At 42.8% G+C, this 22381-nt stretch overlaps 1 protein-coding gene across 3 annotated transcripts in view; it reads right to left on the bottom strand.

The window, feature by feature from the left end:
- Positions 1 to 22381, bottom strand: part of OPCML (opioid binding protein/cell adhesion molecule like) — a 1572985-nt gene that overhangs the window by 685818 nt on the left and 864786 nt on the right. Inside the window, exons 1-2 of one of the 3 annotated variants that reach the window (XM_060180194.1) lie at positions 21792 to 22154; positions 20267 to 20351 (exon numbers count right to left, since the gene is read on the bottom strand). In XM_060180194.1, the coding sequence (XP_060036177.1) occupies positions 20267 to 20351; positions 21792 to 21867 (161 nt within the window). In that variant the 5' untranslated portion in view covers positions 21868 to 22154. Of the gene's footprint in view, positions 1 to 20266; positions 21518 to 21791; positions 22155 to 22381 lie in introns of those variants that run through there. The other 2 variants (XM_060180193.1, XM_007539634.3) reach the window with 2 other exon arrangements.

A 22381-nucleotide genomic window follows, 5' to 3' on the forward strand; every position in this document is an offset into this window, starting at 1 on the left:
GGATCCTGACGCCAACACGCAGGAGCCCGATGCCAACACGCTGGAGCCACCATGCAGGAGCCACCATGCAGGAGCCACCATGCAGGAGCCCGATGCCAACATGCTGGAGCCCGATGCCACCACACAGGAGCCCAATGCCAGCACGCAGGCCAGCCCACAGGAGCCGGCTCTCCACCGCGTGGCGCAGGGCACTGGACGCGTGATCCCTCTATGCTGCTCGGCCACTGCAAGCAGGGCAACAGACATGGCAGGGCCATGGGGCAGGGCCACGGCGGCCTATCATGGCCGCCACCCCTGGGCACCTAGGCCCACACCTTCTACAATACTGGCCCGCCTGCCCTCTTGCTATGAATTCTGGAATGATCCTGGACCTCCCGGAACCCCGGGATCCCTGCTGAAACTGGGCACATGAGATCTCCAGCTGCTGGTCCGGTCTGAAGGCAGCCAAAAGGTTAAATAGACTTGTTGATATGTAAAACTCTCCATTACCTTCTCTATTAGAAATGGTAGATCGCACAATGGCTATGCTAATTATTCTCATGCCTGAGGTTTCCTTTCCTAGACAACTAGGGTGTGACTCCATTTGAATGGGTGTAACAAAAGGTTAAAAGACGTTGTTGATATGTAAAAGTCTCAAATTCCTTCTCTATTAGAAATATGCTAATAACAAGTTTTGTTTCATAGTAAGTAAATTGCAGCCAGCTGCCTTTGGGACTCTAGGCCGTTCCCCGCCCCCATGCAAATGCCCGTCGAGGCAAGTATGCCCCCCAGAGGCAAGAAAGTAGGGCCCCCAGAGGCAAGAAATGTTTTTTTAAGATGATAAAGTTTTGTCCACACAGGCAAAAATGGCCCCCTCAGGCCTTCCCTTGGCAGCACACTGGTTCTTGTTACTTACTTGCATGTTTCTCCATGTTTGTGCCAGTTTCTTTTTTAAAAATGCCTGTATGATATATGTTTCTGTTCATCCCACACCCTTGATACTGTAGTCATTTAGTTAAAAAGAAAAGGGGGAATTGTTGTATGCTTTACATTGGGTAGTTCTCCCCCACCGAGAGAATTGGATCAGTCCAGTTAGTTTCGCAGCCCACTTGGCTCCGCCCCTAGGAGCCCCGAGAGAGGGTCAGAGTTCCAGAGTTCCAGAGTTGGAGAGTTGCAGAGTAAGAGAGAGTGCTTGCGCCACCGCAAAGAGACAGCAGAGTTCTGTTTGTTGATTAGTTTGGGTTAGTTTATGAATCGTTGTTCCTGAATAAAGAAATACAGCTTCCCTGCCCAGCCGTATGTCTCTCGTCGTCTCTGTTACCCGCCCATGAAGCCAACCCGGCCAGCTAGACCCACCGAATTTTAACAACAGTGAGTGACGTGGGTATACATTTTTTTTTTTTTGGTTAGTCCATTAGACACATACCACTAAATTCTATACAATGTGCCAACTAGGGTAGCTCCTCAAACCACAAATCTCTGAGAACTGTAACTTGCTCCATGCCCCCTCCCTCCAGTCATGTCAGTAAGCCTGTTCTTTGTATACCATAGGGTTTGTCTGTAACCTTGCTGGCTAACTCAGCTGCCACTACCCACTTCCAATGGAGACTGCCTCCCAGTCTAGGGGCAGGAACTGTCATAAATCTGCTTTCCAAACTCATTATTTCAGTTAGGACCAGAATATACACTGTGACCCTGGCCAATGGTACCATATAGAAATCTAATGGAAAGGAGCTTCTGGGAAAATAGTGTAAAAAGGGAAACCACACATTCTTAATGGTTTACTTTTACACTTAATGGTATAAAAATGCAATGCCCAGTGCCACTGCAGCCATGTTGTAGCCATAAAAAGCAACCATCTCAGCACTTCTGTTGATGGAAACCAACCCTAAAACTGCCTTCCTCTAACATTCTCACTGAGAGAACCTATAAATATTAGCACATTTTTTATATTGCTTGCAGTGCTGTATTTTATTATGTAGAATTAAAAAGCAACCAATAAGATGCATAACAACCCTTCAAATGACTTCTCTTGACTCATTTCAAACTAGGATAGTAAGACTTTTATCCCCTGAAAATTTGGAAATAGGTTAAGAGAGATGCAGAACAAGCTGTAAGGAATGAATTGAAATGAGAAATGTGAGCTGTGGTCCGGGAGGTGGCAGAGAGCATCAGACTCTCAAGCATGAGGTCCTGAGTTCAGTCCCCTGCAGCACATGTGCCGGTATGATGTCTGGTTCTTTCCCTCTCTCCTCCTATCTTTCTCATTAATAACTAAATAAAATCTTTGAGAGAGAGAAATGTGAGCTTAGGAAAATGCAAAAAGGGATTGGGAGGAAGCAGGTAGTGGCACAGCTGACTAAGTGCAAACAGTACTAAGCACATAACCCATGCAAAGACCCAGGTTCAAGCCTCCAGCTCCCCACCTGCTGGGGGCATGCTTCACCAACAGTGAAGCATACCTGCTGGTATCTATCTTTCTCTCTCTCCCTATCTCCTTCTCCTCTCTGTTTCTCTCTGTTCTACCCAATGAAAAAAAAAAGTGGCCACCAGGAGCAGTGACTCTATAGTGTTGATGCTTAGCCCCATTGATAACCCTAGAAGTGATGAAGAAGAAGGAGAAGGAGGAGAAGAAAGATGATAGAATTATCACCCATCACCATACAAAGTTAATTTTTTTTTACTATGAGAACACTAGACTGATGGTAATATCTAGCAAATTCATTTGTCTAAAGAATTAAGTGAAGTCACGGGATATAAAACCAACCCATAAAATCTGGTTGCATTTCTACACACAAACAATGAACCAGCAGAAGAAAAGCAAAGAGCTAATTTAATTGACAATAAATAAAAAAGTTAAATAGTGAGTTATGAAACATAACCTGGGAAGTGAAAGAACTATACCCTGAAGGCTACAGGAGATTGGAGAGAAACCAAAGAAGACAAAAATAGGAAGACAGCTATGTTTATGGTTGGAAGACATAATATTGTTAAGATGCCTATATCACATAAAGTTACAACTCAAACAGAATTTCAGTAAATACTCCAGTGATTTTTTGGTTTTTGTATGTTTGTTTCTGAAGTTAAAAATAATTGTCCAAAAGTTTATATAGATTATCAAAGGTTCCCAAGTAGCCACAAACACACTTTTAAAAGAATAAAGCAGGGGTCAGGTGGTAGTGTAGCAGGTTAAGCGCACGTGGCATGAAGCACAAGGACCGGCAGCATAAGGATCCCGGTTCGAGTCCCTGGCTCCCCACCTGCAGGGGAGTTGCTTCACAGGTGGTGAAGCAGGTCTGCAGGTGTCTATCTTTCTCTTCCTCTCTCTGTCTTCCCCTCCTCTCTCCATTTCTCCTCTCTCCATTTCTCTCTGCCCTATTCAACAATGACAGTAAAATAAAACAACAAGAGCAAAAAAAGAGAAAATAAATAATAAAAAAATGTTTAAAAAATATAAATAGGAAGTTGGGCAGTAGAGCAGCGGGTTAAGCACGCGTGGCCCAAAGCGCAAGAACCAGCACAAGGATCCCTATTTGAGCCCCTGGGTCCCCACCTGCAGGGGAGTCGCTTTACAGGCAGTGAAGCAGGTCTGCAGGTATCCTATCTTCCTCTCCCCCTCTATGTCTTCCCCTCCTCTCTCCATTTCTCTCTGTCCTATCCAAAAACAACATCTATAACAACAACAATAACTACAACAAGGGCAACAAAATGGAATAACTAAATAACTAAATATAAAAAAGATAAATAAAAGAATAAAGTTAAATATTTCACTCTTCATGATTTCAAAAGTTACTATAAAGATGTAATCATCAGAACAATGTGGTTTTGACATAAAGAAAAACACACAGAACAATGGGGCAGAAGACAAAATAGAAATGAACCATTGCCTATGTTTTCAAATGATCTTCAACTCAGTGCAAAGTCTGTATAAAAGGGGGAAAGATAGTCCATTCAACAAATAGTAGAGGAAAAAAAACTGCATATTCACAAGCAAAAACAAACAAAAAAGAAGTTAAATCCATAGTCCACACTATACACAAAAACTGATTTTTCTTTTTTCAGATCAAAGACCTAAGCTTAAGACCTAAATTGTATAACTCTTAAAGAAAGCAGGTTGATATGACCCATACCATTGGTAATAATGCCTTGGCTATGACTTCCAAAACACAGGAAAAAACACAGAAAAAATTGGCAAAATAAAATTTTAATCAGACAATTTTAAAATGTTGTGCTCTAGACCATAGGCCGAATCTTTGAAATGTTGACTCTCTTAAAAGCTTAGACCAGGGCAAACAGAAGCAACCGGTGGCATTACTCTATAAGACATAGCTATATAGAAATAATGTCAAAGGATATAAATTATAGTGATGTGTATGATACAGCAAATCCTGACAAGGTATTTTCAAAGTTAACCCAACTGTCAAATAATTACAGCAATAAAACTATCTATTGTCTTCTTAAACCCTAAGACACCAGCAACCTCCTGCTTCCTCCTTAGAGCCTATGTTCCCCCAGTCCAAGAACCTCTAGGGTGGGGCTCACTTTCCTGCATGCTTCTCTCAGTTCATACCAAATGATATCACAACTGCTGATCCCAACCTAATCAACACAGTGAATACCACATTAGCATGCTTCACTTCAGACTGTGTCCAGAGATGTCAGGCATGGAATGCCAACCCTTCAGTCTCATTACTCAGGTGAGACCTTTCCTTTCATAGGATTCTTTAATTCCAATTCAGGTGATTCACTTCCTAACAATGTCCCAAAGCCTATAGTCCCAAAACCAGGTCCCGTGAGCTAAAGCATATGTTCACACGTATCCATAAATTAGGGAAAAATATATACCTGAAAGCAATAGTGCATAATAGTCTGCAGTGAGTCAGTATATGCAGCAAGCAAGCAGAAAGACCTAAAAAGACACCATAAAGTTCATAATGAAATAGTGTCTACTTAGACTTAGATACCCTCCTCACCTACTTCCTATTATACTTCCCTCAGTCACTCCAAAGCTAACCTTATGAAAATAAGGAATACGAAAGCTGAATAAGGGCAAGAGACTGGCATAACTTTAATGATGACTCTTTAGTCACTATCAGGTCTAGTGGGGAGTCATCAGCTGGGGCCCTAAACGGGGAGTCCTGAAATTCCCAAACAGACATGATGGGCCTAGACCTCGAATAGATCCTCCTCTCCACCGTTACTGGTCATCTCTATCAGGAACAACACAATAGACCCCTTTGTGGACCCCCATAAGACCCTGCCCTCAAAGTGGCTCAACAACAGTAGAAAGTGTTCCATCCTCCAAAAGGAGGCTGGACAACATATTCTATGTTCCACCTGAGAAAGATGGGTCCTGAAAGTGGGGCAGCTTGGAATGTTCTTACTCATGACCACAGAATGTGAGCTCAGATCTATAGGGATGCAGAGGTCACACAGGCTCCTAAACTTAATATGGGCCTCAGATCAGATCAGATAATATCAACAGGGTTTATAGTCAACAATATTTATATACCTTTCCCATATTTGGGAGCTATTCTCTTCCCTGATCCAGCTTTCTGGTCTTTTTCCAGCTACGGCATCATCTCCCCAGACAACAACTTGGATTCACCTGCATATCAGATGTCAGGCTCAGGAAACAAAAACAAATACAAAAACAAAAAAACTAGTGTAGTCACGGGCTCTTTGGAATATAACTAAAATAGGACTACTTCTACAAAATGGAGATTTCCCCCCCACACACACCAACTCTTCATACAAACTATTCCAGCCTTTTGGTTCATGATTAGTCAACAACTTGTTTGGCTTTATATGTTAACTCTTTTTTCAGACACCAGGCTCCAGATGACCCCACCAGTGTGTCCTGGAGCTCTGATTCCCTGGAGCCCCACCCCACTAGGAAAAGAGAGAGACAGGCTGGGAGTAATGGATTGACCTGCCAATGCCCATGTTCAGTGGGGAAGCAATTACAGAAGCCAGACCTTCCTCCTTCTTTCCTCCTCCCCATAATGACCCTGGGTCCATACTACCAGAAGGATAAAGAATAGGAAAGCTATCAGGGAGGGGATGGAATAAGGAGTTCTGTGGTGGGAATAATTGTGTGGAGTTGTACCCCTCTTATCCTATGGTTTTGTCAGTGTTTCCTTTTTTTTTTTTTTTTCCTCCTCCAGGGTTATTGCTGGGCTCGGTGCCTGCACCATGAATCCACCGCCCCTGGAGGCCATTTTTTCCCCCTTTTGTTGCCCTTGTTATAGCTTCGTTGTGGTTATTATTATTGCCCTTGTTGACGCAATTCGTTGTTGGATAGAACAGAGAGAATTGGAGAGAGGAGGGGAAGACAGAGAAGGGGAGAGAAAGATAGACACCTGCAGACCTGCTTCACCGCCTGTGAAGCGACTCCCCTGCAGGTGGGGAGCCGGGGGCTCGAACCGGGACCCTTACGCCGGTCCCTGCGCTTTGCGCCACATGCACTTAACCCACTGCGCCACCGCCCGACCCCCAGTGTTTCCTTTTTATAAGTAAGAATTAAAAAAATATTGTGCTCCTATCAATAATCACTAGGGAAATTAATATAAAAACCACAATGAGTTACCACTTAGATGATAATGCGATATCATTAAAGATGATTTTTATAAAAATAGAAAATAACAAATGTTGCCAAGGATGTGGAGAAAACAGAACCCATTTGCATTATTGGAGAAAATGTTAAAAAAAATAGCATAGTTTTCCTGGAATAAATAGTATGATTGCTTCTCAAAAAAAAAAAGAAAGAAAGAACTATCATGTGATTCTTATATGGGTACTTATAATCCCACTATGAGTACTGGCAAAAGAACTGAGATTGGGGACAGATATTTGTATATCCATTAACACTGTTATTAAAAAATATGTTAAGGGAGACCAGTTCTCAGCTCTACTTTATGGTGGGGATTGAACCTGGAACCTCAAAACTTCAAGCATGGATGTCTTTTGTATGACAATTATACTATCTTTCCAGCCCCACATTAACACTATTAAGAATAGCAAAAGGTGGGAGTCGGGCAGTAGCACAACGGGTTAAGTGCACGTGGCACAAAACACAAGGACTGGTGTAAGGATCCCAGTTCGAGCCCCTGGCTCCCCACCTGCAGTGGAGTCGCTTCACAGGTGGTGAAGCAGGTCTGTAGGTGTCTATCTTTCTCTCCCCCTCTCTGTCTTCCCCTTCTTTCTCCATTTCTCTCTGTCCTATCCAACAACAAAGGCAGACAACAATAAAACAAGGGCAACAAAAAAGGGAATAAAAAATTAAAAAAAAAAAAAAAATAGCAAAAGGTTAAAACAACTCAAGTAATAGCAAAAGGTTAAAACAACTCAACAAACGGATAAACAGATAAAATGTGGTGTGCCTATACAACAGAATATTATTCAGTCTTAAGAAATAAGGAAATTCTGGAACATACTACAACACTCCTTGAAGTCATTATGGTTAAGTGACTTAAACCATTCGGAATAGAACAAAATTGCCATGATTTTACCAGAAGTAGTCAAATTACAGACACAGACCGAATGGTGGTTGACAGAGGTTGCAAGAAGGGAGAATAGAGAATTATTATATAACCAACCAGTACAGAGTATAAATTTAAAAAAGGTCTACAAAATCTTCTAGATAATAATTATAACTGCTGCACATAATTGCATGTATTCAATACCATGAACTATAAACTTAAAGAGAGTAAATACCAGGACTATGTAGTGGCACACTCAGCTGAACGCACACATTACCATACACAAGGACCCAGGTTCAAATCCGTGCCCCATCCACCTTGCATGAAAAGTGAAGCAGGGCTGCAGATGCTTCACTTTCTCTCTCCCTCTTTATCCCTCCTCCCCTTTCAATTCCTCTCTGTCCTATCAAAATTGAAAGTAAAGGGGGTGGCGGGTAGTAGCACACCAAGTTAAGCGTACATATTATAAAATTAAAATGAAAACTAAATTAAATAAAGAAAAAATGATCACCAGGAATGGTGAATTCATTGTGCAGGCACGAAGCCCTAGAGATAACACTCGTGGTAATAAAAAAAAAATCTTTATGGGCCGGGCGGTGGTGCACCCAGTTAATCATAAATAGTACAAAGTACAAACACCGAGCAAGGATCCCGGTTCAAGTCTCTGCTCCCCACCTGCAGAGGGAACGCTTCAAAGCAGTGAAGCAGGTCTGTAGGTGTCTATCTTTCTCTCTCCCCTCTCAATTTCTCTCTGTCCTATCCGATAAAATTAAATTAAAAAAAAAATGGTGCCAGGAGCAGTGGATTCATAGTGCTGGCACTGAGGCCCCAGAAATAGTCCTGGAGGGGGAAAAAAATGGGTAAATTCCATGTTATGTCTATTTTATCACACAAAAAATATGAGGGTTATATAAATGCTGTGTACTTTGTGGGGTGGTACAGAGTACTTCAGAGTAAATATGGACATCCAAGCTCATCAAAATGAACACTTAACAGGAATGCATTTTATTTTAAGTAAATTTTCTCCCCCTCTCCTCCCTTCTATCCTCTCTCTACGCCTTACTCCCTTAATTTCTGATCTATGGCTCCTTTATTCCCCTAATGTATTCACTAGACATGAATGTTTTAGGAGAAGAGGATAGGAGGAACTCAACTATATAATTTCAACATCACCTACAATGGAGCCAGACGTAAAGTGTGTAGTCAATAAATGCTGCTTGTTTAAATTGAAAATTCTATCATTTGTATGCAAGGAAAACAGCTAATGGCACTATTTAGTGTGAGTGTGTTACATGCCAGATTTTAATCTTAACTCTACAAATTTGATGCCTCCACAAGAATCCAAAGAAGAGGAATCTATAGTTGCTATGTTTATGTTTATTAAATTAGCAAATTGAGGTTACGAGAAATGGAGTCACTTGTCCAAGCACATAAATAGCACGGCTGAGAGTTGCAGTATGCTTGTTTCTTGTTGCAAATTCTTAACTACTTCATGGGAGTTAGAGGTTGCTGGGGTTTTCCTGTTTGCTTTGTTTTGTTTGTTTTTTACTAAGTGCCCCTGAAATCACCAACTGTAAATAGAGCATATAATCAAGCATGTCCTGTAGACTCTCCCCACTGTGCAGTGGGGTACATGATGGAGAGATACTCAGGGAATCCAGTGTGAGTTTATCGCAGAATCAGCTGCATTTCAGATGGCCAAGGGAATAGACCCATAAATCACTTCTTCCTGCAAATGCCCTCTGCACTTTCAGATTACTCACTAGAGCTTCTCTACCCTCAAAAACTTGCAGATGTATTTCCAGAAGGTGCCACCTCTATTTTGCAAAACAGGCATGCCTCCCTTGCTCATACTCTCTGAATATTATGAAATTTGCAAATATCACAATTATAATAAGCAGTAGAAGACAGGACAAGTTAAATATCAACTATCTAGGAAGGGATCATTATCTCAACCAGGCTTCAAATGCCAGAATCTCTGGTTGTGATTTCAGTGACTATCCAATTACCACAAATCAAATGAGAATCTCTTCATTAGAAAAGGTGTGTGTATGTGTGTGTGTGTGTGTGTGTGTGTGTGTGTGTGAGAGAGAGAGAGAGAGAGAGGCGGGGGAGATAAGTAAGACATACAGACTTGGAATATCTACTATGCATCCCATATTGGGCACTGGGAAGAAAAAAGATAAGCCAGAATTAATGCACTTAATAAAAGACATATAGGACATGGGTGAAAATGAAAACAACCATGATAGAGATACCTTTTTAGAGAAAGCATAAAAAGCACAGGACAGGGTGCCGGCCAGTGGCATACTCGGTACATACACATAGTACTAAACACAAGGACCTGAGGTTGAGCTTCCACTCCCCACCTGCAGTGGGTCCACTTCATGACTGGTGAAGCAGGTCTGCCGGTATCTCTCTTTCTCTCTCCCTATCTTCACCTCCCCCTCTCAATTTCTCTCTGTCTTATCCAATAAAATGGGGAGAAAAATGGCCACTAGGAGCAGTGGATTCCTAGTGCTGGCACCAAGCCCCAGTGATCAACCAGGAAGATGAGAGAGAAAGAGAGAGAGAGAGAGAGAGAGAGAGAAAGAAAAGAATGATGCCATATGTGTGTGTGTGTGTTTGTGTGTGTGTGTGTGTGTGTGTGTAGGTGTAGGTGTAGGTGTAGGTGTAGGTGTAGGTGTAGGTATAGGTATAGATATATAACACAAGACACAACAAAGTTGAATTTGCTGCTCTTACACAAAGCAGCTTTGCAGTATTTCAATGTGAGTGTGGACACTGAGAAAACACTTGATTGATTCAATTCCCTGTACACCGGACACTGGTTCCTTCTTTTATTCAGCATGAAATGACCTAAATAAACTATGAGCAAGAAACTCATTGTTGTGATAGCAGCAGTCATAATCAACCCCAGCCAAAGTGGATAAATACTTGACAAAGCAATGCACATCTCTGAGAATAGTTATACTCCCAGCAGCACAAGTATGACATGACCTGGACTTCACATGTTCCCTCTATGCTATAAGTTCTTCAGAATGTCCATTCAAAGATAAACTGGCAAGTACAAAGCATTGTCAAGTTCATCGGTTGGGAAGAATGGAGTCAAAGGTGGACTTGTCTCCAAAACTGGGACTAAGATTCAGTGACAAGAAGAGGATTTTCAGTTGTGTGGCAGGTGGGAACATAAGTTCACAAAGAAGCAGATCCTGGTGACAAGGGAAACTTGAACCTGGTCTTGGCTTGACACAGGGTGATTGCTGAGTACCCATGTGTGGTCCTGTGACTACAGCCTTCAGCCTGGACACACTCACTCATCAGAAACGTAATGCTAAAGTGCTTGTCTTTCTTCAATGCTAGACTTTTAACCATTTAGTAATTTCACTCTCAACTACTTTTCCCACACTAGCTCCTTCATCTACTTCAATTCTTCACTGACACCTCAGGAAAATCTCCCAAACTCTTTCGCTCCACAATTACCTACCATTTTACTTTATGTACGTTTCTCTCTTCTTTTAATATTTGTGAAAAGATTTACACTCACCAGAGAAGTGACAAGTATACACTTGAAGCAAGTGAAAACTACATGTCTCAAAATTAAATTTGGCACAACAAAAGCAATGATACAAACTCCAAAACTTTCTGAAGTATCCAGAGACATCTTTGAGAAATGTGTCCATATTAACTCCCTTTAATTATCCCTACTTTGCTTCCACATTGGCATTCATGATAAACAGAAAATTATCATGTTCATTATTTCTCTCTTTTGTGTAATTACATCTTCCACAACAACACTGTTTCCTATTATTCTTCATTGCTAGTAATACAGCATTTTGGGTAATTATGAGTTAAATTATCTTCTGTGGACTAGCCAAAAAAATTTAACAAGCATTTAAAATGTTCTTTGTTCCCATTGTGCAATGAAAACTTGCCTAATCGAGACACCACAAATCTTCAGCCCACTGAAAATGTTTAATATTCAAAACAAAAAAAATTTTTAAGTGCTACATGGATCAGTACTTTCTATTAGAAGTATGGTTAAGTCCTTCAGTATCTCTTTAAGCAAAATGTGCCCTCTCTGGGAAAGGCATCATGTGGTTACCTCTAAGAGAAAAATTGACAACAAGGCGAGGTAGAAGACCATGCAACACTGAAGCATAAATAAAGTACCAGCCAAACAGCTCACTAAGATAATGTGCTGCTTTGTCATGTGCAGGACCGATCTCCATCAAGTTGAAGTTGAAGTCCCAACTCCATCAAGTTGAAGGAAGCTTTCATGTGCTGTGATCTCTCTTTTCTCATTTTTTTTAATTGCCTCCAGGGTTATCACTGGGGTTTGTTGTTGGCACTACAAATCCACTGCTCTTGGCAGCCATCTTTTTTCTACTTTACTGGATTGGATATCAAGAAATTGAGAGAGGAGGGAAAGATAGAAAGGGAGAGAGACAGAGAGACACCTACAAACCTGCTTCACCTCTCATGAAGTAGACCCCCTGCAGGGGTCCTTGCACTTATACTGTGTGTGCTTATCTGGGTGGGTCACCACCTGGGGTCAGTCTTTATCTATCTATCTATCTATCTATCTATCTATCTATCTATCTATCTATCTGCCTTTCTGTGTCTCCATGAATGGAAGAGAGAGAGAAAGAAGGAAGGAAGGAAAAAGCATAAAAATAGAGATGAAGGATGGAAAAGGGATTATGACATATGTACTAGATTTTGAAAAATTCCATCCTTTCACTCCACATTTCCATCAGATCACTTATTTCCTCATAGGAATGCTCTGGCATTGGAGGATGCCTGGGAAAAATAGATCTGCTTAGTGTTCATGGGGCTTGGAGATGCTATGTATGTGGTAGGAGGTTACATACTAACACAATGACACATTAAGGACAGATTAAAAGCCAAGAGTACTAATGCTTGTCTGTACAGGACATAGGGTCCTCTGAGAGGATGTCACTGCCTGTATCTGTATCGCATAGTTTGCAACAAGGGTAAAATTCAACCCCAGATGACAGAGCAATGGTTATCTGCATGTGATAAGGGAAGTTAAGAACCAGAAAACAAAGGAGACTGCCAAAGGCAGGACAGACAACCACAGCCCTGGCTGTGAGAGGAGTAGAGATCTCAGCAGGGGTATTATAAACCTGAGATGATAAAAGGCATTCTGATGTGAGCTCAGATCTACAGGGATGCAGAGGTCACATAGGCTCCTAAGCTGAATATGGGCCCCAGATCACATCAAATCAGTGGGGCTTATAGTCAACAATGTTTATACACCTTTCCTATATTTGGGAGCTACTCTCTTCCCTGATCCAGCTTTCTAGTCCTTTTTCCAGTCATGACATCATCTCCCCAGACAATAACTTGGATCCACCTGCATATCAGATTTCAAGCTCAAGGGAAAAAAAAAAAAAAAAACAAATAAACAAAAACTAGTATAACCACAGGCCCTTTGGAATATAACTAAAATATGCCTACTAGCTATCTATAAAATGGAGACACCCACTCCACCCCCGAACCCTTCATCTGCACTACTCCAGCCTTTAAGTTCATGATTAGTCAACAAGCTGTTTGGCTTTATATGTTAACTCGCTTTTCAGCCAACAGGTTCCAGATGCTAGCATGAAGCCAACCAGACTTGCCTGGACAGACAACCCCACCAATGTGTCCTGGAGCTCCCCAGGACCCCATACCACCAGGGAAAAAGAGAGGTAGGCTAGGGGTATGGATCAACCTGTCAATGCCCATGTTCAGTGGGGTGGCAATTGCAGAGGCCAGACTGTCTACCTTCTGTATCCCATGGTGACCTTGGGTTCATGCTTCCAGGGGGGTTAAGAGTAGGAAGGCTATTGGGAGTGCAGATGGGAAACGGAGTTCTGGTGGTGGGAACTGTGTGGAGTTGTACCCCTCTTATCCTATGGTTTGTCAGTGTTTCCTTTTTATAGATAAAATAAAATTTTTAACGGCATTCTGGGAGCAAATCTGATACATTGTAACTATGTGACCAAGCACAAGTGACTCAACTAAACTGAGCTTCAGTCTCTGAAGTAGTTCACTGGAGGAAAAATTACATGAAAAGAAAAGCAGTTGGCCTGGTTCAATGTGTCAATATAGTAAATCATGGATAACAGAGTTTGTTTTTGCCCAGCCCAATGTTCTTGTCAATATTAAAGGATCTGTATGGAACATTGTGGAGAGAAATGCATTAGGCTCAAATACTTCCTTCGCTAAGCCTTCTCCAGCAAGGAAATGACACATAGATCTGGGGAGAGTAAGTGTTGAGCTCCAGAGACTTCACAACTTCAATTTCCACATCTTAAAAACAATGCACTGGGAGGCAGAAACACCAAGAAGGTATCATTTACTGGGAGAAATGAGGAAATGAGAAGACAGTTTCTTCCCAACATCCACTCCAGGCCACCTTCTCTCCAATCTATCTGACCCCAACACCATGAAAAACATGAAGTAAATAAGCCTGAAATAAGCAGGGGCTAACTTGTCTGGATTTTTTTTTTGTCTAATTAGCACTAGGGTTACCACTGGGGCTGAATGAGTACTGGCACTATGAATTCATGGCTCCTGGTGGCCATTTTTTTCCTTTTATTTATTTTTTTCTATCTAATTTTTATTTTTGATAGGACAGAGAGAAATGAGAGGCTAATGAAGACAGAGAGGAAGAGAGAAAGAGAGATACCTGCAGACATGCTTCGCTTCTGTGGATAGAAAACAGGAACTTGAACCTGGGTCCTTGCATTTAGTAATGTTTGCATTCAAGTAGGTGTGTTACCACCCAGTCCCCTTGTCTCAATTTTTAAAGCATCAAAAAAAGCTTATACTTGGTGGATAAATTAATGCAGTGCATGTCTAAAGTCTATCCTTGACCAAAATTCCCTCTTCTCATCTATTGACTGTGAAGCCTGCTTCCTCATACAAAACAATGTTTGAAGTCCTTTGTTGAGAAGGTCAAAGAAGATATAACTAGTGTCTCCTCTTGGGACATCTTGCTGTAGGTCCTCATCAGATATGTGACACATGCGGGTCAGTTCTGCTCCCTTTCAGGCTCCCCTGAAGCAGGTTCCATGGTAAGGAAGCAAGTAGGTCAAGGGCACAGGCCCTTTTAGAAACTGGAAGAAAGAGGGAAGTGCAAAGGATAAGACTAACCCAAGGATCAAATTTAATTAAAGGCCAAATGGAGCCAAAGAGCTTAGAAAGCAACTGCTGAGTTTTCCAGAGTAATTGAAAACCCAGGATACATATAGCTTGAATGCTTTAAAACATGTACCCTCCTCTGTTTTACCATGTGGCCTGTGCACTGGGAGAGGCAGCTGGATTCTCACAATGTCTGATAGTGGAGTGTGTCAGAATCAAACCAGCCCTGCTCTTCCAAGCCTGCTGGAACCCGCCACCAAGCTCACATCAGTTCCCTAGACAGGGTACTGGGCAGACTGTCACCTTGCTCTGTGCAGTTCCTTATGTCTAAAGCATGGCAAATCTCCACAGAGACAACCTCATTTCTGAACATATTACTCTACCCACCACTCAGAAGACTCTCCATCCCACTGCCTTGTTTATGGTCTAATAACCCTCAGGAAAAGTGAAGCCTTTTGCATAGTCTCAGATCACACTCCATGGGTGGATTCAACTGTCCCCTCTGGCAAGTGATGTAAGCCGAATCCAAAAGTCCCTCAGGTCCCCCATGATCTATAACCAACTGCTGTGCCTGCCTGTCCAGCATCATATTTTGAAGAGAATAAACCCTTGAGCTAGAAGTACTTCATTGCTGCAGAGACAACAATGTATTATAAGAAAGTAAGTCCTGTTAAGATGGATTAAAGCATTCAACCAATACTTCTTACTCCTCAGTACCCACAATACTATCTGCCATGATACCTGTACTCAGTACGTAACCTCCAGGAGCCCACAGTCTAACCATATCTACACAGAAATCACAAAAGCATGCTTTTTTGGTGCATGTGTTACAACAGAGTTCTGTGAAGTGACAGTGAACTCAAACAAGAGTAACTCTAGACCACAAAGAGGAGGATTCTGAGTGGAATTGGGAAGAGACACACACATTATATGTATGTGTGTGAGAATGGAGGGGGGACATTGGAGAATAGATGAAACTGGAAAAGGTCAAAAGAATTACAGGTGGTTACTGAGAACTTCTATTCAGCACCACTAAGAGCTTGCAGGTATATTAAGAGCTTGAACCTTATAGTTCACAGAACAATGCACTACCTGTTATTATTACAGCTATTGTTCCCAGGTGTATACAACTGAAGTAAAATGCTCAAAAGCATGTAGTTAAGAGAGGTAGAAAAGGAATCAAACCCAGGTATTAGGTCCCTGAACCCAGTGCTCTTAAAACAACCAAAGAGAAGGAGCCAGGTGGTAGCACATTGGTTGACTGCACACGTTATCATGCACAAGGGTCCCAGTTCAAACCCTGGTCCCCATCTACAGAAAAGAAGCTTCACAAGTGGTGGAGCAGTGCTGTAGGTGTCTCTCTGTCTCTCTCCTTTTCTATCTCCCCCTCCCCTCTCAATTCCTCTCTGTCCTATTAAATGTAATTAATTATTTATTTTAAAAGTGTTAGAAAAAATCATCCAGAGAATGGTCAGGTACAAGCATAAAATCATTCAATGTGTGACAGGGCTCCTGGAGGCCAACATGGTAGGAAAGGTTCTTACAACAGTAATGTACACTGACCACCATCACCCCCCCCCCCAATAATAAACATTGCAGAAGATTTTTTTTTAATGCCTTCACCCATAGCCAACTCCAAAAATAGTAATTTCATTGCCCTAGGGGTTTGATATTAGAACTTCAATAATATTTTAACGATTCATTATTTATTTATTTATGAGAAAGACAAAGAGAAAACCAGAGTATTGTTGTGACATATGCAGTGCTGGGGATCAAACTCAGGACCTCATGCTTGAAAATCAAGTGTCTTACCCACTGCACCGCCTCCCAGGCCACTAGAATTTTCCTATACCTCAGACATCTCCAGTATATATAACCTGCTGTAGAACTAGTTAAAGGTACCTTGTAAACATGTACTGGCTCCAGCAGCCTCTTTTCAAGTCTTCATCTTCTCTGGCTAAGAGCAAAGAATTTGCACTTACCCAGGTCCTTGTTCAATTTAAACAGTTTAAATATTAAAATGCAAAAGTCACATAACTATTTTTTAATATTCTCATGGTTGCTCTGAATTTTGTGATTTCCAGAAAATTAAAACATACAGTGAGTAGTAAAATACAGAGAAAAACACCCAGGCAAAGAACAGAATTGTATCCTTGGGAGCTTAACTGCACCCATTGCTTTGGCAAAATCCCAGTGTCCAGATTATTCCTTGACAGTAGTTAACCCTCAAATACTTAGTTCTGTAGGGATTAGCACAGAACTCCCAATGAAAACACACAAGGTGTTTTAGAAAACATTATTTAAGCTTAATCCCAGATCAGCCAGCCTAGATCAGCAAAACTGATTATCCTGCCATCTAAAAACAAATAAATATGTCGATAAAAGTAAATATAGCTAGCATTTTGGTAGGAACTTTTCTCCATCCTACTATACTTCCTCAAAACCATCATGTGCACAGATAGTGAAGTTCAACTGAACAACTGAAGCTAAAGTAGTGGTGGTTCAGGCCCACGAAGAAAGCATATTGGTGAAACGGTTTAAGAGACAGCAGCTGACCATCCTGGGCTCCTTCTCTGACTTGGGCACGAATTCAGACACAGAATGTCTAAATACTTGTCACATCTCATCTAATGGAAAGGCACAGACCATTTTTAACCCAACAGCAGATAATTGTAATGAAATGATTCTGGCCAAGAGGGTCCATTTGTAATAATGAATTCAAATCAGATTCATAGGAGCTATAATTCAGCCATAGCAAATATCACCTTCATTTTCCATGTCATCTCTCTTCCAAGGAGGCAAGAATAACTCAATATTCAAATAATTATTTTTACTTGGCAAGTAGCCCTGTGAAGTAGTTATAAGGGAGATAATAATACTTCACTCCTAGAAAATGAGTTTCATCCACGTTTAGATCTTCAGTGAGTGTCATCTTTGCACATCACTTGCTAATATCCCTCAGTGCAAATGAGTATCTATCACAACAAGGCTGATGTTTCCAAGGAAGGAAATAACCTGTCCCTAAGCCAGACAATTTTTCATTGGAAAATTCAAGGAAGACCCACTTTGATTTTCTTTTTTTAATTCTTGTCTTTTATCTTATCCAGTCTCTTGACTTTCTGTGTGACTTAACTCAAATTTGAGAAGCAAATCTGCCATATTTTGCCCCAGGGCAGTCACACTGTAAAAAGACTTCGTTTTGTTGGCTGACAGGGATGGGAACTATATTGATATTTCAGTACCTTCAGATAATTTGATGCTTTCATACATAAAACTAAATTCCCAAGCACTAAGTTCCCAGTGGAATGTCATAAAAGGGATACAGAGTCACCAGACTTAAAATTATGTTTTTAAAGCAAACATCAACACAAAATGAAACACAAGAGGCTTATCTGGAGTTGAGGTGATGGGAGTCCATGGAACAACTAACCAACATTGGATACACAGCTATTAGCCAACAGATCAAAGGATCATGGAAAAATAAAAGAAAAAAAAAGTGGGACCCCCCTCTAAAATCTGTAGAAAGTTACACTGTTTACAGAATCATTATGATGATACAGAATTGAGAAGCTTAAAAACTCAGTAAGTAATAGCATTAAGCCATGTCAGCAAGAAAAAAAAAAAAGGGAAGAATGAATAATAGACAAAAGCACATAAAATGAAGGCATCTGATAAAAATCAAGGCAGTAGTAACAGAGAACTCAAGAGGTATATCAAAGAAGAAAGAGATTAAAATGTGGATAAATGTGCTCAGTTCCTCTACTCCAGGGAATATTTATACAGAACAGGAGAGGCAAAAGCAACATTATAGTTATGCCAAAATAAATAAATAAATAAATAAATAAATAACAGAGCAAGTAATCAGGTGACAGATAGCAGTTACACTTGAACATGTGAGATTTGATTTGATTCACAAAGCATTAAAAAAAAACAGATATGCGGCTTTTCTTTTTTTTTTTTTCTTTTTATTCCCATCCCCATTACCAAGCCCAGCTGCTCAACATAAGAATTAAAGATCATAAAAACAGGCCAGCAGCTAAAAAAAAAAAAAAAAAAAAAGTATATAGAAGCTGGCCCTCTGCTGGTAGAATAGTCTGATGACATGTCAGAAAGCAGAACGCTCCAGTTGCTAAGTTTATAGTTTAACTTTCAGGGACAGGAAGAGGGCAGGAGATTTTGTACTGTGATTATCTCTCTACACTGAGGGGTTTCTAATGCTGGAACTATTTTGGCCCCTTGCCCAGACATAGTTAGTAAGAAGATAAAGAGAGATACATGGAAGCATCCCCATCAAGCTTACTAACATTTACTAACCTTTTCTTAGTCAGTGTGCTTTGTAACCTGTGCATTCCTGTTTGCTTAAAAGACTGGTGTGCCAAAATGTGCCTCCCACCTGCTCTCACTCAGGAGTGGGCTCCAAGAACTCCCCTGATACAATAAAGTAAACAAATTAATACTCTTGGAGGAGATAGGCTGGGGGCTTCCCACACAGCCAGGAGGGTTTTCCCATCAAAGTGGTACTTAGAACTGACCTCAGACCACAGTAAGGGTCTCAAGAGATCTTTCCTTCTTTCTTTTTAGCAAGGGATCTGTCTAGATGCAGACAGAGCTCAACCAAAAGAACAAAAAGAAACACAGCCCCACTGGTCCCTTGGAAAAGATGGGCATTGTTTTGGCTTCAGACCCTGGGACAGAACACTTTATTTCCACCAGAGCCATCAAAGTCACAGACAGGGCAAACCCATTCACCCTGTGTGCATTGTGAGCCAGAGTTAAGCTGGGATGTCCCTGAATCTGTCTCTGAGGACCAGAACTGCCTCATTAAAGGGATAAAAGATGATATCTGCTGAGCTGGTGGAAAGTGGTGGCTGCATTTTTATTAAAGTCTCTGCTGCAGCAGGCCCAGTCCCCAAAGGTTCATATTCCAAGAATCTCCCCCGCTCCCCCACCGCCTGGAGCATGTAAGTGATTCTCTGTAACTCATTAAGGTAAAACAAAAAGCTTTGCTATTGTGCTTCTCACACAGGAGTGATGTCGCTGCACAAAAGCTACATGTCTCGTTTCCTTGGTCCCAGCTGCAAAGATAAAACTGCCCACATAATTTATAATCGGAGCCCCAGGAGTGTTACACAGAGTTGACAGGGATAGGATGGAAGCATCTTGGGCAGTCTCATCAAGGACTGTGCCAAGCACTGGCCATCCCAGAGTCTGGAATTTTAGGGCATCTTTCCCACTGGGAAAAGCCAGGTGCGGGCAAAGGAGTACTCTGTCTCATTATAGACCTTTCTGGAGAGCCAGCAAGTCACCCCATATGCTTAGGCTAATCTCTCAGTATTTCAACTCCCACGTTCGTGTTGACGCCAAGGCAAAGTGAATCTAGCTATGCCATGGCTTCACAGACACATGGAGTCTCAAGAAGGGACCTCAGTGTCCACTTGCAACATCCTGGGGCAGAAAAGCCAGAGCAAACACCACATCTGTCCAGGGGAACGTGTGTCAGCTGCCACATTAAGCCAGTGGCACCTCTTGGTCCTATCCTGGTGCACTTCAATCCCCCACAAACAAGCCATCAGTTCTCTCCTGCTGGCTTACCCCAACCCTCAGCCTCCCATCCCAGGGGGCTCAGTCCCCCCTGAAGTCCAATTCCCTACCTGAGGGTGGCGCTCTCCCCCTGCCGGACCGTCACGTTGTCCATAGCTTTGGGAAAGGTGGCATCTCCACTGCGCACTGGCACTCCTGTGGGTACAAGGAACAGCAGCCTGAGAGACACAACCACGAGGCACTTCCAGGGCTGGAACAGGGACCCACAGACCCCCATCCTCGACAGCCACAACTTCCCGCAACTCCAGCAGTGATGGGATGGTCCTTGGCCCCCAGTCCCAAGCGCAGGCGGGTCTCTGAATGGTGAGGGGCTGGTGCGCAAGAACAGGCGGGCCAGAAGCAGAGATGGGGCAGGAGCAGGAAGAAGTCCAGGATCTCCGGAGTCTACTGATTCTTCCTCAAATCCTGCCTCAGCTTTCCAGCCCAGCAGAACCACATGCCCCCTCCTGCATCCAAAAAGAGCTTCCTTGCCGCTCCCCTGGGGAGGAGGGAGGCAGCCGAGAAGGGAGAGGAAGGAGGAAGGTGCAGGGATGAAGGTCACAGATTGCTCTTTCTCTGCCTCCCTCTTCAAGCTGCTACTTTAAGATTCACTTGGGCACGTTCTGCAGAGATGTGGCATCAAAAGTTTATAACCCAGAGAAGAGAAGAAGTGGCTCTGACAGAAAGGAGATGTCATAAAAATAAATAAATAAATAAATAATAAGATAAGATAAAAAAGCAGCAGCTTCCAGGAGAGGAGAAACTGTTTTATTAGATGGCATATATATGGAGTTAGATTTAGAAACCAGCCCAGGACTCCGATCCAGAACCCCAAGGCGGAAGAAAAAAAAAAAGAAAAAAAAAGTTCCACCGTGGGGACCCGCCGACTGGGCTGGAGGAAGAGGATCCTCCCACGCTGCCTGGTGTCCTCGCCCGCAGCCCGGGCTGAGACTGGAGGCCAGGCGACCCCGCGCTCCCAGCCCGCGAAGGGAGCGCCGCCCGGCGCAGGCTCGGGGCGCACCGGGAAGCTGGGCGGACTGCGCCCCCCTCCTCCGGGGACGCGGCTGGGGACGCGGGGACGCGCTTGGCTCCACTTCGCTCGGCTCAGCGGCCGCCTCCCGGGAGCAGTCCTGCCGCGCCGGCCGGGCCGCGGGTTGTCATGGCAGCCGCTACCGCTGACCGCCGCTCCCTCCCCGCAGCCCATCGCGCACATCCCGGCCAGCAGAGCGGGGTGCGGGCGCCCACCATCACCCACGCGGGGGCGCAAGCTGAGATCCGCACCGAGCAGCGGCTCCCCTCGCCCGGCCCTTCGGGAGGAAGAGAGTCACTGGGGAGAGAGAGGGAGAGCAAAGCTTGGGGGCAGCAGCAGATTGAAAACTGAGGCTCCCACCTTCTATTCTCACCACCTGGGCAGAAGTTGCCAAAAAGAAAGGAAAATAAAAATAATAATAATAACGGGCCTGGGGAACTGAACTATAATTCTCAAGCCAGGTGGCTGAGCCCAAGTACCTGTCTGCCCCTCTAATGATACCTCCCCCACCTGACCCAGCTCCAGTGCCTTTGCAAAAAGATGGAGCCTGCTTCCGCATGACTCACCTGACAGATATTCATGGCCCTCCAAGGGGGCCTCCCTCAGACTGGCAAGTCTGAATTCCTTCTTACTCCACAGCATGCCCTTATCCACCTACAGTCTTATAGGGAGGGATGAGGTGGGGAGTCAGAGCTGGGAAAAGCACATGAGGAATCCTAAGGAGGACTAGCACTGCCCTTCATAAACTCCATGATCACTACATGAAGTGTAGCCATAATCATATTGGGTGGGACTTGGCAATAGAACATCCTTAGCGGTCACCCTATGAGCTTTGAAGGGAGGGAGGAATGGCCTCTAGTTCACTTCTTTCAGTTCTTAATGCATCCCAGAGCTCAGGCTTTCCTGGGATCTGCCAAGATGCTTTATTTCCTGTTCCCCTGGCAGAAGCCACCCTTTATCAAGTGGTTCTTACCCTTCTGTCATTATGTACTGGTTGCTATGTACATTCACTTTACTGCATTCTTTCTCAGATCCTGTTGCTAAAGGAAAATGGGCTCTGTGTAATTGTTGCAATGAAATTTAATTCAAAAATAAGCATTACACATTTATCGTTTATTACTTTGGCTACTGAAGGATTCAAAACCACAGGTTATCT

Source organism: Erinaceus europaeus, chromosome 20, assembly GCF_950295315.1.
Source record: "Erinaceus europaeus chromosome 20, mEriEur2.1, whole genome shotgun sequence".
Taxonomy (NCBI): domain Eukaryota; kingdom Metazoa; phylum Chordata; class Mammalia; order Eulipotyphla; family Erinaceidae; genus Erinaceus; species Erinaceus europaeus.